Source organism: Hypanus sabinus, chromosome X1 (assembly GCF_030144855.1).
Source record: "Hypanus sabinus isolate sHypSab1 chromosome X1, sHypSab1.hap1, whole genome shotgun sequence".
Lineage (NCBI taxonomy): Eukaryota > Metazoa > Chordata > Chondrichthyes > Myliobatiformes > Dasyatidae > Hypanus > Hypanus sabinus.
In genome coordinates, this window is record NC_082738.1 from 699,451 (window position 1) to 716,253 (window position 16,803).

Below are 16,803 nucleotides of genomic sequence, written 5' to 3' on the forward strand. Positions count from 1 at the left end.
TCGTTGAACAGGAAATACTCAAAGTCTGAATGCTGTGATGTGCAACAAACTGGGAAGCATTCCATAATTGATTGCTGCAGCATATAATGTTCAGAGTTCACAGTGCCAAGCTCTATCCACAAAAAGTTCACAACCTCTGGTTATTCATTTAAAAACCGTAACATCTGGGTACACTGATTTTCAAAGAACTGGAGATAGGACAATAGTTCTCTATAAATTTGTTTAGGAGTGGTGAGTGGGGCCTGCAAAACCAGCACTTCTTATTCTTCAAGGTTCTCTGCCTTGCAGCTCCAGTTGGTTAATTACATGCAATGAGAGCTCCAAAGCACCCATAGATGAGCCATCAAGTGTACAAATGGCAATGCATTCAAATCACTATGATAAAAAGCAGCAACCTTGAATCATGAGACAGATTCCAGACCGTTATGCGGCAGACTGAAGAGGTGCACATGCATGCCTACACAAAATCAAGCATATGCAATGAATGAGGCGCTATGAAAGTGATTCACTGAATGGTCAATAAAGTTATAAGTTGAAATGTGCAGACCAATTTGTCCCACAAATATTCTACGAACAACATTGCTCAAGGCACTGTCTTTGTGAGCTATGAGACCAATATTTGGACATGTGCTATCATGCATCACACTCAAGTATCCAAACTATGCAATTTCTGGAGAATAACTGTGGTTTTGCGATTTTATGTGGAAAAACAAAATGTTTAATTTTGCTGTGCTTATAGTGCTAACTGATCCAATTTCTAGTTAAAGATGCTCCATCCTCAGATATTTATTTGGTTTTACCATAGATTTCTTATGCATAAACTTACCCTTCAACAAATAACGACTGTGACTCATCAGGTTCTTCCAGAATGTTGGAAACAAGTCTATACAAGTCTGCAGCACTCCCAAATTCATTCATTTCATCCTGTGACCTATCCAGGAAATAAAATCCAAAAATATCAATATTTTTACTATTGTCCTAACTTCCTCAAGTCAGAATAAATGGTAGCAATATGATATAGCTAAGATAGGTAGGTGTTAAATTAGATACCACGGATTTTGAGATTAAACATCACAAGGAGCACATCCGCTGAAATCTACATTTGCTCAGTAGTCCCACCAATTATAACACAAAATGTTTTGAAAGAGCATTTTTCAAAACATTTTGTTTTATTTAAATATTTAAATAAACTAGCAGGATTAAACCATTGAATTACACTGAATTTATGTGCTGCTAAATTATATTAAATTGTTTTATGTTCCCAAGGCCATTATACATAGGTCCAAAATATTAACTTATTTTTCTTTCAATTAAAATATACAGTGGATTCCACTTAATTGGGATATATCAGGACCAGTATATTTTGGCTCAATTAAACAGCTGCCCCAATTAGCCAAAGTTTCACGGAAATGGTTAAAAAGATTTTAAAAAGACAAGACTACTAGTTAACTGAGTAAAAATTTATTTAAATGGAAATTCAGAACAAATTAGAACACTACCAAATCTTCCACAGCACTACAAAACTGTCTATAGTTCTTAATAGTTATTGACAGAGGAATTAATCCGGTGTACACTGCCATGTTCTTTTGATTGTGTAAATAAACAAAATCAGTGCAGATAATGAACTGCCTTCAAACAATGCTATCAACAATTGCATCCACCAAATCTTAATTTTCATTGAAACATTCAAGGTGATTGTTGATACCTTCAAATACTTCATAGTTCTTAACTTGAACTAGTGAAATAGTTTCATTTTCACTCCGGCCTGTTTCTGGCATCTCTAAGCCTGAAAACATGAAACCATGGCAAGCAACAGTTCTGAATTATCTTACTGCTTATTTCTTGCCAACTATCAGTGACAAAAATCAACACACACAAAATGCGAAGGGAAGATTTAAACTTCTTCAGGGTAAGCATCACTGCAAGAGACTTTGCAGTGTAGTAGTCCAATCATAAACAAGAGAAAAATCACTACATTTTGGACACAAACACATGCAACTGATGCTATTTAAAAATCATTTGCTCTTTGCATGGTGTAGTGTCTAACAGCCTCAGAAATGCATGCGACTGATGCTAATTAGAAACTGCTTGTCAACAATCTCCTGTCCCAATTAAGGAGCACAGTATCCCAAATAAATGAAGGGAATCCTGACTATTTTCTTGATTAGTTTTTGTTCTTTGAAAGGTGTCCCAAATAAACAGCTGCCCCGATTAACCAATGGCCCAATTAACCTGAATCCACTGCATTTCCTACTTTTGAACCATCCAAAGAAAAAAATTGCAGCATTCACCCAGTCCTCAGCTGATAGATGGCAAAAAATAAATCTTCAGCCAAGTCTGGAAGAATAAGGGAAATTTAATCTTCAAATACTAAAGACAGATTTATGTGCTCCAATTTGTTCTCAGCACCTCAAATATGGCTAACAATTATTTAGGCTTGGTCTACTTGGGGCTTGCTCTTCCAAAAAAAAAATTAGCTCCACATTATCCACTACATGCTCCAGAAGATGACATGCTGTGAAAATAAGAAAAAAATGCTTTTACTTCTTTGTCTACAAGTTCTGTATGTGTAACTTTTATATTACATAATTAACACTGAAAGCACAACTTTTAAAAATAAGCACCAGACACTTTTCTATTTAAAAATTTCAGTGAAATCCCCTTTCATGTTTAAGTTCAAAGTAAAATTTGTTATCAGAGTACATACATCACCACACCCAACCTCGAGATTCTTTTTCTGCGGGCATACTTAGCAAATCTATAGTAACTAAACTATAAAGGTCAGGAACTGTTAGCTGCAAACAAACTGCAAATGCAGATATAAATAAATTGCAATAAATAACAAAAGTGAAATAACAATATAACAAAATCCTTAAACGAGTCTAGCTATCCCCTTTTGTTCAAGACCCTGATGGTTGAGGGATAGTAAGTGTTTTTGAACCTAGCGGTGAGAGTCTTGAGACACCTGTACTTTCTATCTGATGGCAGCAGTGAGAAAAGAGTATGGCCTAGGTGGTGAGAATCTTTGATGATTGATGCCATTTTTCTACGGCAACATTTCGTGTAGATGTGCTCAATAGTTGGAAGGGTTTTACCCATGATGTACTGGGCCGAATCCACTACCTTTTGCAGGATTTTCCGTTCAAAGGCATTGGTGTTCTCATACCAGGCTGTAATGTAACCAGACAGCACAATTTCACTACACATTTATAGATGACATGCCAAACCTCTGCAGATTCCTGAGGAAGTAGAGGCACTGCCGTGCTTCTTCACAATAATATTTATATCATGGGTCCAGGACAAGTCCTCTGAAATGGTGACACACAGGAATTTAAAGTTACTGATTCTCCAACTCCGATCCTCTGATGATTACTGACTCATGGACCTCTGGTTTCCCTCAGTCTACAATCAGTTTCTTGGTCCTGAGCAGGTGTATAATGAAAAAGACCATCGACAGTTCTGACACTCTCAAGGAAGCAATCCAAGTTTGTCCAACCTCTCTTTATAGCTAATACTCTCTGATCCAGGGAACATCCAGGTAGACCTTTTTTTGCACCCTCTCTAAAGCCTCCATTATCAGTCCCATAATGTGGCAATAAACACGGCACACAATACTCCATAATGTGGCCTAACTAACATTTTATACAGCTGAAATGTGGTTTCCTGACTTTTATACTTAGAAGGCAAGCATGCTGAATGCCTTCTTTACCCCCTCTCCCATCTACTTGCTTTTCCATGAGTGACAGACAAGTTCAAGATGAGTTCCAACTTATGTGCACATTTAACTGCAAGAGTAATGGGCCCTTTTTGTTTGTTTTTCTTGCTTGCCTTCCTTGACTGTTTGCTTAAGTTAACATTCTTAAATATATTTCTTCAATGTATGATCTGTTATTTCTTGTTGACGGGCAATTGTTGGGGCAGTAAATCACACAACGTTCACACAAACTGGGGTTTGGGTGGACAAGACATCCCAACCTCCGGGATTTGGTAGGACCAAGGTCATATATACCCTAGACATATGACGCCTGAGAAAGGCGAGTTTCTTGCCAAGGACTCCAGTGGCTGTTAGCGAGGGGCTAATGAGCTGCATTTCCAGAGCCCAGTAAAAGGGGGTTTCAACTCCATCTGCCATATCTCCAATAGATCTACTAAATCCTTTGACAGCAATCCTCATTATCCACAACTCCACCAATTTTTGTCTCAGCTGAAAACTTAATCAGCCCATCTACATTTTCATCCACATCATTTTTATCACAGAGGATCCAGCACCAATCCCTACAGAACACAGGTAATCACAGATCTCCAGTCAGAGAAGCATCTTTTCATAAATAGCCTCCATCTTCTATGACCAAACACGAGTACTTAAAAGGTAACTTAAACGTACTCAAAGTGAAAACATAAATTCATTATTATTCAGTCTGCATGGAGGCCTAGTACTTTAATTCTCTACCTCCAAGCCCTCCTATACTGTTCCAAAGAAACCCAACACAAACACGCTAACAGTATCTTAAACACAAAGTACACTGCAGATGCTGTGGTCAAAGCAACACTTACAACACATTGGAGGAACTCAGCAGGTCGGGCAGCATCTGTGGAAACGAGCATCTTGTCATCTGTTGAGGCACATTGTGGCCCTCAAGACTCAACACTGAATTCAACAATTGCAGGTAAGCAACTTTTCCCACGTTGCAGAACTGGCCAATATATATGTCGTGTTTTCCTTCTCCAGTTTCTTTCTCAGTTCCAACACTTTCTATCCCCAACTTTTATTTCTCTATTTTCTGTTTTCATTCATCTCTTCTATACATCTCATTCAGACGAGTCATCAGCCATTAACAAGCATTCACCAACCTCTCTGAGCTGGCACTACATCCTTTTGTGTTAGTCAGTGTCTTTTGGTCCCCACCCTACTAAAGTCAATGTTGGAAAATGAGTGTACCATCCTTGTCAACTGAAGTTTGCACCTTGATTGTTTGCATTGCTAAAGCAAGGATCAAGTAGAAATAAAGGAACACCTCCCTCTGCAACTGGATTCTGGACTTCCTGACTGGGAGACCTCAGGCAGTCCAGATTGGGAACAGCATCTCCAATATCATAACACTGAGCATGGGGGCCCTGAGGGCACTGCTGTTCACTCTGCTGACCCATGACTGTGCAGCAATACACAGCTCGAATTACATCATCAAGTTCACCGATGACAAGACTGTGGTGGGCCTCATCTGTAAGAACGACAAGTCAGCTTACAAAAGGTGCAGTGGCTAACGGACTGGTGCAGAGCCAACAACCTGTATCTGAATGTGAACAAAACAAAAGAGATGGTTGTTGACTTCAGGAGAGCACGGAGCGACCACTTTCCACTGAACATCGACAGCTCCTCCGTAGAGATTGTTAAGAACACCAAATTTCTTGGTGTTCACCTGGCGGAGAATCTCATCTGGTCTCTCAACACCAGCTCCATAGCAAAGAAAGCCCAGCAGCGTCTCTACTTTCTGCGAAGGCTGAGAAAAGTCCATCTCCCAACCCCCATCATCATCACATTCCACAGAGGATGTATTGAGAGTATCCTGAGCAGCTGCATTACTGCCTGGTTCAGAAATTGCACCGTCTCGGATCGTAAGACCCTGCAGCGGATAGTGAGGTCAGCTGAAAAGATCATCAAGGTCTCTCTTCCCGCCATTACAGACATATACACCACACGCTGCATCCGCAAAGCTAAGAGCACTGTGAAGGACCCCACGCACCCCTCATACAAACTCTTCTCCCTTCTGCCGTCTGGCAAAAGGTACTGAAGCATTCGAGCTCTCACGACCAGACTGTGTAACAGTTTCTTACCCCAAGCCATTAAACTCCTCAATTCCCAGAGTCTAGTCTGACATACACACACACACACACACACACACTCAACTGAACACCACTCTACTCCCATTGCAATTTTTGCTTATTTCTTTCTCAATTCCTGCTAAAACATTGTTTACATTTGCATCATTTATTATATTGTAATTTGCCCTTTATTGTGCCTATTGTCTTGTTTATTAATTATTCTACTGTCTTGCACTGTTTTGTGCACTTTATGTAATCTCCTGTAGGTCTGAAGTCTAATGTAGTTTTGTGTTGCTCTACGTAGTCTAGTGTAGTTTTGTGTTGTTTCATGTAGCACCATGGTCCTGGAGGAATGTTGTTCCATTTTTACTGTGTACTATACCAGTGGTTATGGTTGAAATGACAATAAAAGTGACTTGACTTGAACTGCAAGTTTGCATGAAAGCCGTATCTGGTTTATAACCATATAACAATCACAGCACGGAAACAGGCCATCTCGGCCCTCCTAGTCCGTGCCGAACTCTTAATCTCACCTAGTCCCACCTACCCGCACTCAGCCCATAACCCTCCACTCCTTTCCTGTCCATATACCTATCCAATTTTACCTTAAATGACACAACTGAACTGGCCTCTACTACTTCTACAGGAAGTTCATTCCACACAGCTATCACTCTCCGAGTAAAGAAATACCCCCTCGTGTTTCTTAAACCCTTAAACTTCTGCCCCCTAACTCTCAAATCATGTCCTCTCGTTTGAATCTCCCCTACTCTCAATGGAAACAGCCTATTCACGTCAACTCTATCTATCCCTCTCAAAATTTTAAATACCTCGATCAAATCCCCGCTCAATCTTCTACGCTCCAATGAATAAAGACCTAACTTGTTCAACCTTTCTCTGTAACTTAAGTGCTGAAACCCAGGTAACACCCTAGTAAATTGTCTCTGCACTCTCTCTAATTTATTGATATCTTTCCTATAATTCGGTGACCAGAACTGCACACAATATTCTAAATTTGGCCTTACCAATGTCTTGTACAATTTTAACATTACATCCCAACTTCTGTACTCAATGCTCTGATTTATAAAGGCCAGCGTTGCAAAAGCCTTCTTCACCACCCTATCTACATGAGACTCCACCTTCAGGGAACTATGCACTTTAATTCCTAGATCTCTCTGTTCCACTGCATTCCTCAATGCCCTACCATTTACCCTGTATGTTCTATTTGGATTATTCCTGCCAAAATGTAGAACCTCACACTTCTCAGCATTAAACTCCATCTGTCAACGTTCAGCCCATTCTTCTAACCGGCATAAATCTCCCTGCAAGCTTTGAAAACCCACCTCATTATCCACAACACCTCCTACCTTAGTATCATCGGCATACTTACTAATCCAATTTACCACCCCATCATCCAGATCATTTATGTATATTACAAACAACATTGGGCCCAAAACAGATCCCTGAGGCACCCCGCTAGTCACCGGCCTCCATCCCGATAAACAATTATCCACCACTACTCTCTGGCATCTCCCATCTAGCCACTGTTGAATCCATTTTATTACTCCAGCATTAATACCTAACGACTGAACCTTCTTAACTAACCTTCCATGTGGAACTTTGTCAAAGGCTTTGCTGAAGTCCATATAGACTACATCCACTGCCTTACCCTCGTCAACATTCCACGTAACTTCTTCAAAAAATTCAATAAGGTTTGTCAAACATGACCTTCCACGCACAAATCCATGCTGGCTACTCCTAATCAGATCCCGTCTATCCAGATAATTATTAATACTATCTCTAAGAATACTTTCCATTAATTTACCTACCACTGATGTCAAACTGACAGGTCTATAATTGCTAGGCTTCCTTCTAGAACCCTTTTTAAACAATGGAACCACATGAGCAATACGCCAATCCTCCGGCACAATCTCCGTTTCTAATGACATCTTAAAGATCTCCGTCAGAGCTCCTGCTATTTCTACACAAACTTCCCTCAAGGTCCTGGGGAATATCCTGTCAGGACCCGGAGATTTATCCACTTTTAAATTTCTTAAAAGCGCCAGTACTTCCACCTCTTTAATTGTCATAGGTTCCATAACTTCCTTACTTGTTTCCCACACCTTACACAATTCAATATCCTTCTCCTTAGTGAATACCGAAGAGAAGAAATTGTTCAAAATCTCTCCCATCTCCCTCGGCTCCACACATAGCTGACCACTCTGATTCTCTAAGGGGCCAATTTTATCCCTCACTATCCTCTTGCTTTTAATATAACTGTAGAAACCTTTCGGATTTACTTTCACCTTATTTGCCAAACCAACCTCGTATCTTCTTTTAGCTTTTCTAATCTCTTTCTTAAGATTCCTTTTACATTCTTTATATTCCTCATGCAATTCCTTTACTCCATGCTGCCTATATCTATTGTAGACATCCCTCTTTTTCTGAACCAAATGTCTAATATCCCTTGAAAACCATGGTGCTGACAAACCTTTAACCTTTCCTTTCACCCTAACAGGAACATAAAGATTCTGTACCCTCATAATTTCACCCTTAAATGACCTCCATTTCTCTATTACATCCTTCCCATAAAACAACTTGACCCAATCCACTCTCTCTAAATCCCTTCGCATCTCCTCAAAGTTAGCCTTTCTCCAATCAAAAATCTCAACTCTAGGTCCTGTCCTGTCCTTCTCCATCATTATATTGAAGCTAATGCTATTGTGATCACTGGACCCAAAGTGCTCCCCAACACATACATCTGTCAGCTGACCTATCGCATTCCCTAACAGGAGATCCAACACTGCCCCATCTCCAGTCGGTACTTCTATGTATTGTTGCAAAAAACTAACCTGCACACATTTCAAACTCTAAACCATCCAGCCCTTTTACAGAATGAGCTTCCCAGTCTACGTGTGGAAATTTAAAATCTCCCACAATCACCACCTTGTGTTTACTACAAATATCTGCTATTTCCTTACACATTTGCTCTTTCAACTCACGCTCCCCATTAGGTGGCCTATAATACACAACTATCAGTGTTACTACACCCTTCCCATTCCTCAATTCCACCCAAATAGCCTCCCTAGAGGAGCTCGCTAATCTGTCCTTTCAAAGCACCGCCATAAGATTTTCTCAGACAAGCAATGCTACACCTCCTCCTCTGCCCCCTCCTACTCTATCACACCTGAAGCAACTAAATCCAGGAATATTTAGTTGCCAATCACACCCTTCCTGCAACCATGTTTCACTAATAGCTACAACATCATAATTCCAGGTATCAATCCACGCTTTAAGTTCATCCACCTTTCTTACAATGCTCCTAGCATTAAAATAGATACATTTAAGATACTCTCCACCCCCTCCTCTCTTTTCATCCCTAACAATGCATTCAAATTTATTATCCTTTTCTTTATTCTCCCCTACATCTTCGGGCTGAGCGCATCCCTTCTCCATCACCTGCCTTTCCTCCCTCACACACTGTCTATTTACTTGCTCTACTGGTGAACTAACCTCCTCTCCCATGGTTTCCTCAAATTTATTCCCGCCCCTCCCCCCATCTTACTAGTTTAAAGTCTGCCCTGTAGCCCTGGCAAACCTCCCCGCTTGGATATTGGTCCCCCCAGGATTCAAGTGTAACCCGTCCTTCTTGAACAGGTCACGCCTGCCCCAGAAGAGGTCCCAATGATCCAGAAACTTGAATCCCTGCCCCCTGCTCCAATCCCACAGCCACACATTCATCCTCCACCTAATTCTATTCCTACTCTCACTGTCGCGTGGCACAGGCAGTAATCCCGAGATTACTACCTTTGCGGTCCTTCTTCTTAACTGCCTTCCTAACTCCCTATACTCTCGTTTCAGGACCTCTTCCCCTTTCCTACCTATGTCATTGGTACCTACATGTACCATGACCTCTGGCTTCTCACCCTCCCACTTCAGGATATCTTGGACACGATCAGAAACGTCCCGAACCCTGGCACCAGGGAGGCAAATTACCATCTGGGACTCCCGATCACCTCCACAGAACTGCCTGTCTGAACCCCTGACTATCGAGTCCCCTATTACTATGGTCCTCTTTCTTCTATTCCTACCCATCTGAGCTACAGGGCCGTCCTCTGTGCCGGAGGCCCGGCCACTGTCACTTCCACCAGGAAGGCTGTACCCCCCAACAATACTCAAACATGAGTACTTATTGTCAAGGGGTACACCCACCAGGGTACTCTCTAGTACCTGCCTCTTCCCCTTCCTGACCGTGACCCACCTATCTGCCTCCCGTGGCACCGGAGCGACCACCTGCCTGTAACTCCTCTCTATCACCTCCTCACTCTCCCTGACCAGGCGAAGGTCATCGAGCTGCAGCTCTAGTTCCCTAACTCGGTCCCTCAGGAGCTGCAGTTCGGTGCACCTGGCGCAGATGTGGACGTCCGGGAGGCTCGGAGACTCCAGGACCTCCCACATCTGACACCGAGAACAACAAGCTGCCCTCACACTCATACTTCTCGAAAAACTGAAAAATAACAAGAACTAAAAGATAAGCCTACTGTGCCCTCTTCCACCTAAGACCTCTGAGCCCAAGCCCTACACTCTGCTCCTGGTGCACTCCGCTGCCCGCAAACGAAGCTGCCCGCTTCTTAAGGCTGCGTTCTTTTTATATCTTCCCTCCTTCCCAGGCCTCCTCACGCGCCTGCGCAGTCCCGCCTCTCAGAACTCTGATCTGAGATGCAACTGGACAATTTGAAAATGGCCGCCGCCGCACTTTCTCTCAAAGCCTCGCTGTCCTCTTCCAAAAGAGAACTACCTCACTTAGTCTCTCCTTTTTTATCTGGTCATTTATCTGGTTTTTCACTACCCGTTTCTAGACCTGACAGGCAACTCTAGGCCATCCACCCCAAAAGTGTAGTTGCACTCTCCAGAAAAAGGGAACAAACCCAGCTTGCACCAAACTCATGAAAGAAAAAAAGTGTTGATTATACCATTCCTAACTTACTCATAATTGCTTACTATAAGTCTCTATTCTGTGATTGTGGGGTCTTGTCATTTTGACTTTAGCCATTAGTTCCCTCATACACACTATGATGGCTGTGATTTGTTATGACAGTTAATTCTTTTTATTGTGTACCTATTAATTTAAATTTTGGTTAGCTGCCTACTTACCTTCAATTTCTCTCTCTCTCTAATATATATGATTAAAATACTTCTCATTTTTAAGTTATTAATTTCTCATTGTTAAAAGGAAATGACCACAGATATGGGATTGAAGTTAGACTCACTTTCTCATAATAGCCTTAGCAAAGTAATTCCTTCTGATATCATCAGGGCAATAATTGACAGTTCTCAAAATATGGCATTACTTATAAAAGTGACCCCCATGATTATGGTTAAAAAATCACCTATACAGAATCCAATAATCTGGGATTGGGAGTATGATTCATTCTCAGAAATTGTGAAAAATAATACCCCACCCCCATCTTCTGTTTCTTGATACATGCACAGATGAGATCCCTTCTCACACTTCTCACAATGTGGGGGTTGCTTGAACATTAATTTTGCATTGATTTCACCCAATTAAAAAAAACAGATAATCCACATACTGGTTAGGATTACTCTGTGATCCAGCAAGGAGCTTATAGTCGTCTCCAGATGTTGACCAAGGAACATAAAACAATGAAGAATCAGGAGTGGTTGACACAGACGTAGTGTAGGACTGATGCGAATCAACATTTTCTTCATATTGAGGTACCTAAAAGGAATTCACATGTTAAAGCAAGCATCATGAAATACTTTTCTTTAGAAATAAATACTAGTTCTTACAAAACATTTTCAGCAAAGATATTACAAGAGATTACATATACCCATATCCCAATCAGACATGTTTAATCATGGCTCTGAAACACTGAGAATTGTAATATTGTAAGATTTAATATAAGTCTTTAATGAGAATGATTTTGCAGTATAAATTTATCAACACGTCTTGAAGGAAATAAGATTGTAGTTGAGATACAAAGTTGGATGAATTGACCCCATATTACAAGAGCTAGGTAGAAAGCTGAAAAACACTACCTCCAGGGTAGTAATCTCTGGATTGCTACTTGTGCCGCGTGCCAGTGAAGATAGGAATAGAATGATTTGGCAGCTGAATGTGTGGCTGAGGAAATGGTGCAGGGGCAGGGGTTCAGATTGGGATTTCTTCTGGGGAAGGTATGACCTGTATAAAAAGAATGAGTTAAACCTAAATTAGAGGGGGATGAACACCCTTGCAGGCAGGTTTGCTAGGTTTGGGAGGATTTAATTGAATTTGACAGGGAACTGGAATGATAGTGCTGAGGATAAAGTAGTTGATTTATAAACAGAGGCAATGCATAGTGAGACTGCTAGCAAGGAGAGGCTGATGATCATGCAAAATTGCAGTCAGCGGGATGAGATGCAATGTAAAAGGCAGACAAAATCAAAAAGGGTGAATACAGGATTGATGTTATATTTGAATGCGCACAGTATACAGAATGAAGTAGATGAACTTGTAGCAGTTACAGATTGGCAGGTATGATGTTCTAGACATCACTGAGTCATGGCTGTAAAGAAGATTATAGCTGGCAGCTTAATGTCCAAGGATACACATTGTATTGTAAGGACAAGCAGATGGCCAGATAGGGTGTTGTGGCTCCACCGGTTTAAAAAAACCAAATCAAATCATTAGAGAGGTGACATAGGGTTGGAAGGTGTTTAATCATTGTGGGTAGAATTAAGGAACGGCAAGGGTAAAAAGACCCTGATGGCAGTTATATACAGACACCCAAATAGCAGTAAAGATGTGATCTACAAATTACAACAGCAGATAGAAAATGCATGCCAAAAGGGCAATGTTACAATAGTCATGGGGGATTTCAATATGCAGGTAGATTGGGAAAATCAGGTTGTTGTTGGATCCCAAGAGAAAATTTCTGGAATGCCTACAAGATAGATGACTTTTTAAGAGCAACTCATGGTTGGGCCCACTTGGGGAATCAACTATTCTAGATTGGGTATTATGCAATGAAGTGGAATTGATTAGAGCACTTAAAGTAAAAGAAGCCTTAGGGGCAAGTGATCATAATGTGATTGAATTCACCCTGCAATTTGAGAAGGAGAAACTAAAGTCTGATGTATCGGTGTTACAGTGGAGTAAAGGCAATCACAGAGCCATGAGAGAGGATCTGGTCAAAATCAATAGGAAAAGAACACTGTAAGGGATGATGACAAAGCAGCAATGGCTGGAATTTCTGGGAGCAATTTGGAATGCACAGGGTATATTCTGAAGGTAGAATGACGCAACCGTGGCTGACAAGAGAAGTCAAAGCCAACATAAAAGCCAAAGAGAGGGCATATAATACAGCAAGAATTAGTGGGAAATTAAAGGACTGGGAAGCTTTGAAAAACCAACAGATGGCAACTAAAAAAGTCATTAAGGAAAAGATGGAATACAAAGGTAAGCTAACCAATATTTAAGATGATACTTAAAGTTTCTTCAGATATATAAAGTGTAAAAGAGAGGCAAGAATAGATATCAGACCGCTGGAAAATGATGCTGAAGAGGTAGTAATGAGAGATAAGGAAATGGCAGTCAAACTGAATAAGTATTTTACATCAGCCTTCACTGTGAAAGACACTAGCAGTTTGCCAGAAATTCAAAAATGTCAGGGGGCAGAAGTGTGTGAAGTTGTCATTACTAGGGAGAGGGTTCTTAGGAAACTGAAGGTAGATAACTCACCTGGACCAGATGGTACACACCACAGGGTTCTGAAGGAGGTGGCTGAAGAGATAGTGGTGGCATTAGTAATGATCTTTCAAGAATGAATTGATTCTGGAGGAATGGAAAATTACACATGTCACTCCACTCTTCAAGAAGGGAGAGGCAGGAGAAAGGAAACTATGGGTCAGTTAGTCTAACCTCAATGGTTGGGAAGATGTTGCAGTTGATGGTTAAGGATGTGGTTTTAGGGTACTTGGAAGCACATGCTAAAATAGGCCAAAGTCAGAATGGGGTCCTCAAGGGAAAGTCTTGTCTGATCTGACAAATATGTTGGATTTCTTTGAAGAAATAACAAACAGGATAGACAAAGAATTGGTTGATGTTGTATACTTGGATTTTCAGAAAGCCTTTGGCAAGGTGCCACAAATGAGGTTGCTTAGCAAGCTAAGACCCCATGGTATTACAGGAAAGATTCTAGCATAGATAAAGCAGTGTTTGATTGGCAGTAGGCAAAGAGTATGAATAAAGGGAGCTTTTTCTCATTGGCTGCCAGTGACTAGTGGTGTTCCACAGGGGTCCGTGTTGGGACCGCTTCTTTACATTATATGTCAATAACTTGAATGATAGACTTTATGGCTTTGTTGCCAAGTGTTGGGACAATAAGATAGGTGGAGAGTCAGGTAGTTTTGAGAAAGTAGATAAGCTACAAAAGGACTTGGATAGATTGAGAGAATGGGCAAAGAAGAGGCATATGGAATACAGTGTCAGGAAGTGAATGGTCATGCAGAATGAAAGTCTGCTCCTATATCTTATGGTCTTATAGTCTAAAATCTATGGTTAACAATGTAAAGTCATCAGAGAAAAATGGATAAAAATACTAAACTGATGTAAAGCTGATATCAGTGACTTAAGAGAAAATGAAAGTTTTTTTTAACCGAATTTAAGTGATTCTGAAAAAAGCAGTTATGGAACAGAGGAATAGTATAAAGTTATTCAAGGAATAGTATTGATAGTGTTTGGCAAATTCCTTTAAAAGTAAAGAATTTTTAAAAATCCTAAAACTTGAGGACAAGGGAAATAAAAGTTAAGATCATATTTGTGGAACCTCATAGATTGAGAAAGGAGAAATTTTATTGGATAGAAAGGTTCAAAGGTTAATTTATTATCAAATCATGTATCCAAATGCAACTTGAAATTTGTATTCTCCAAGTAGCCACAAAAACATGAATATCAAAGATGCTCAGAGACACAAAATCTCCTCCCCCCCCCCACATAAAAATGAACAGCATCCCAATCAGGAAATATTGTGTCAAAGAGAGAAAAAAATTTCTTTTTGTTCCTCCTTTGGTTTACTTGTTAAATATGGAGCAACAGGTGTATCAAAGGAGGAACTGAAAGAAACTAGCACAAGTAAAACGTGGAGCACTGCAGAAGTTAATAAAACTGAAAGCCAAAAAACCTTAGGACCCAAAGACTGCATTTGACTTTGAAGGACATGGGCTCTGAAGTACAGTGATAACTTACCTAGTTCTTGAGAAATATTCTCATATGAAAGAGTGCTCATGAAATCAGCAATAAATGGGAGTCAATAAAGCTCTATTTAGACAGAAAAGCTGAACTGTTGTGCTGGGAACCTGGTGCAAACTGCTGCTCTTGTCACTGGTACTCTCTGCTGCGCTGAGAATATGATAAATTTGGGCAACACTAGCACAAAGCAATCAATCATCTACTGCTGTATGGAGAGGATGATGGTGTTGGGGAGGTTAGATGGGGTGTGGTCATTCAGCATTGTGCACGCAGCACTGAGATGTGAAATTGGTTAGCACAGTCTTCAGCAAAGTCCTGCATTCACTAACAGCAGCTACTCTACTGTTGATAGATGTGAAATAGCTTGACCTTAGTACCTGGGTGGCCTGTCAATACTTGGAGAGGTCCCCAATAATACCCACATATCATTTGCTGGTGAGGGACAAGCTTTGAACTCTTGATCTCAGTTGCATGTATTGTAGCTGCAGAAAACATCATGTTCAAGGTCAGGGGTAAAAAGAAAGAACATGCATGAACACTTGGTTTCTCTACTTCAGTAACATTTTACCTCCAGTGTTCATTTTTCCCCTTTGATCTATCTGGAGAATCTACCTCTAGTCCTCCCACTTTTATTGCCAAAACCACTCCCCCCACACCTTTCTAGCCACCACCTATCTTCACCCCCACCTGGTTCCATCCACCTATGACCCATATATTTTGCCCACATCTTCCTTCCTCATCTGCCCTCTTCCCTCATGGCTCCCTTCACTTTCTTTACTTATCAAATTCCAGCACTACTGGCTTTGTTCTCAATTATCACTTTCCAGAAGCTGTCTCCACCTTATCTCTCCACTTTTTCCAGCTGTCAACTATAGATCAGTACAGCCTACGATGTCATGCTGATCTTGATATCAATTTATGCTGAATGTTCTCTTCTGGTGTATCATCCATCTCCTCATTCCCTTTGCATTTATGTGCAACTCTAAAAGCCTTTTTAAACTCCAAACTGCTTACATTCACTCCTTTTCCTAGTATCCCATTCCAAGCACCTATCATACTGTGCAAAAACCACATGTCATCTTTAAACTCCACACCCCCCGTCAACTCAACCTCAACTTAGAAGAATGTCCTCTGGTATTTGACATTTCCATGCTTGGGAGAAAATTTTGACTGTCTACCCCATCTATGCCCCTCATTGTATAAAAGACCTCCATCAGGCCTCCAATCAGCCTCTTGACATTTCGGGGAAAGCAACCCAAGTATATCTAACATTTCTAACTATCACACATACCTTCTAATCCAGGCAGTATCCTGGTAAACCTCTTCTGCACCATTCCACAGTCTCCACATCCTTCCTATATTTGGACAATTATACTGCATACAACTGCATACAAAATTCCAAGTGCAGTCTAGCTAAAGCTTTATATAGCTACAGTGCGACTTCCTTACTCTTTTAATCAGTACCCGTCCCAATGAAGGCAAGCATGCCATATTCCTTTGTTACCATCTTATCCACTTGCATAACCACTTTCAGTGTACAGTGATCAAAGATGGTGCCATTAAGTGGCGACTCGTCACATGCAACTCCAATGGGAATCATCAAATATTCTTGTTTTGGACTACTACAGCTGAAATCCAATCACAGCCATGGGTACTTCAATAAGCTTCATTTTAAGACAATTAAAAAAAAAATCTATCAATCCTCAAAAATTGGTGGACCCCGGACAGCAGAC

General features: G+C 40.8%; 1 protein-coding gene across 1 annotated transcript in view; it reads right to left on the reverse strand.

The window, feature by feature from the left end:
• Positions 1-16,803, reverse strand: part of LOC132384988 (meiosis-specific coiled-coil domain-containing protein MEIOC-like) — an 89,617-nt gene that overhangs the window by 28,870 nt on the left and 43,944 nt on the right. Inside the window, exon 3 of the mRNA XM_059956712.1 lies at positions 827-931. Within this exon, the coding sequence (XP_059812695.1) occupies positions 827-931 (105 nt within the window). The remainder of the gene's footprint in view (positions 1-826; positions 932-16,803) is intronic.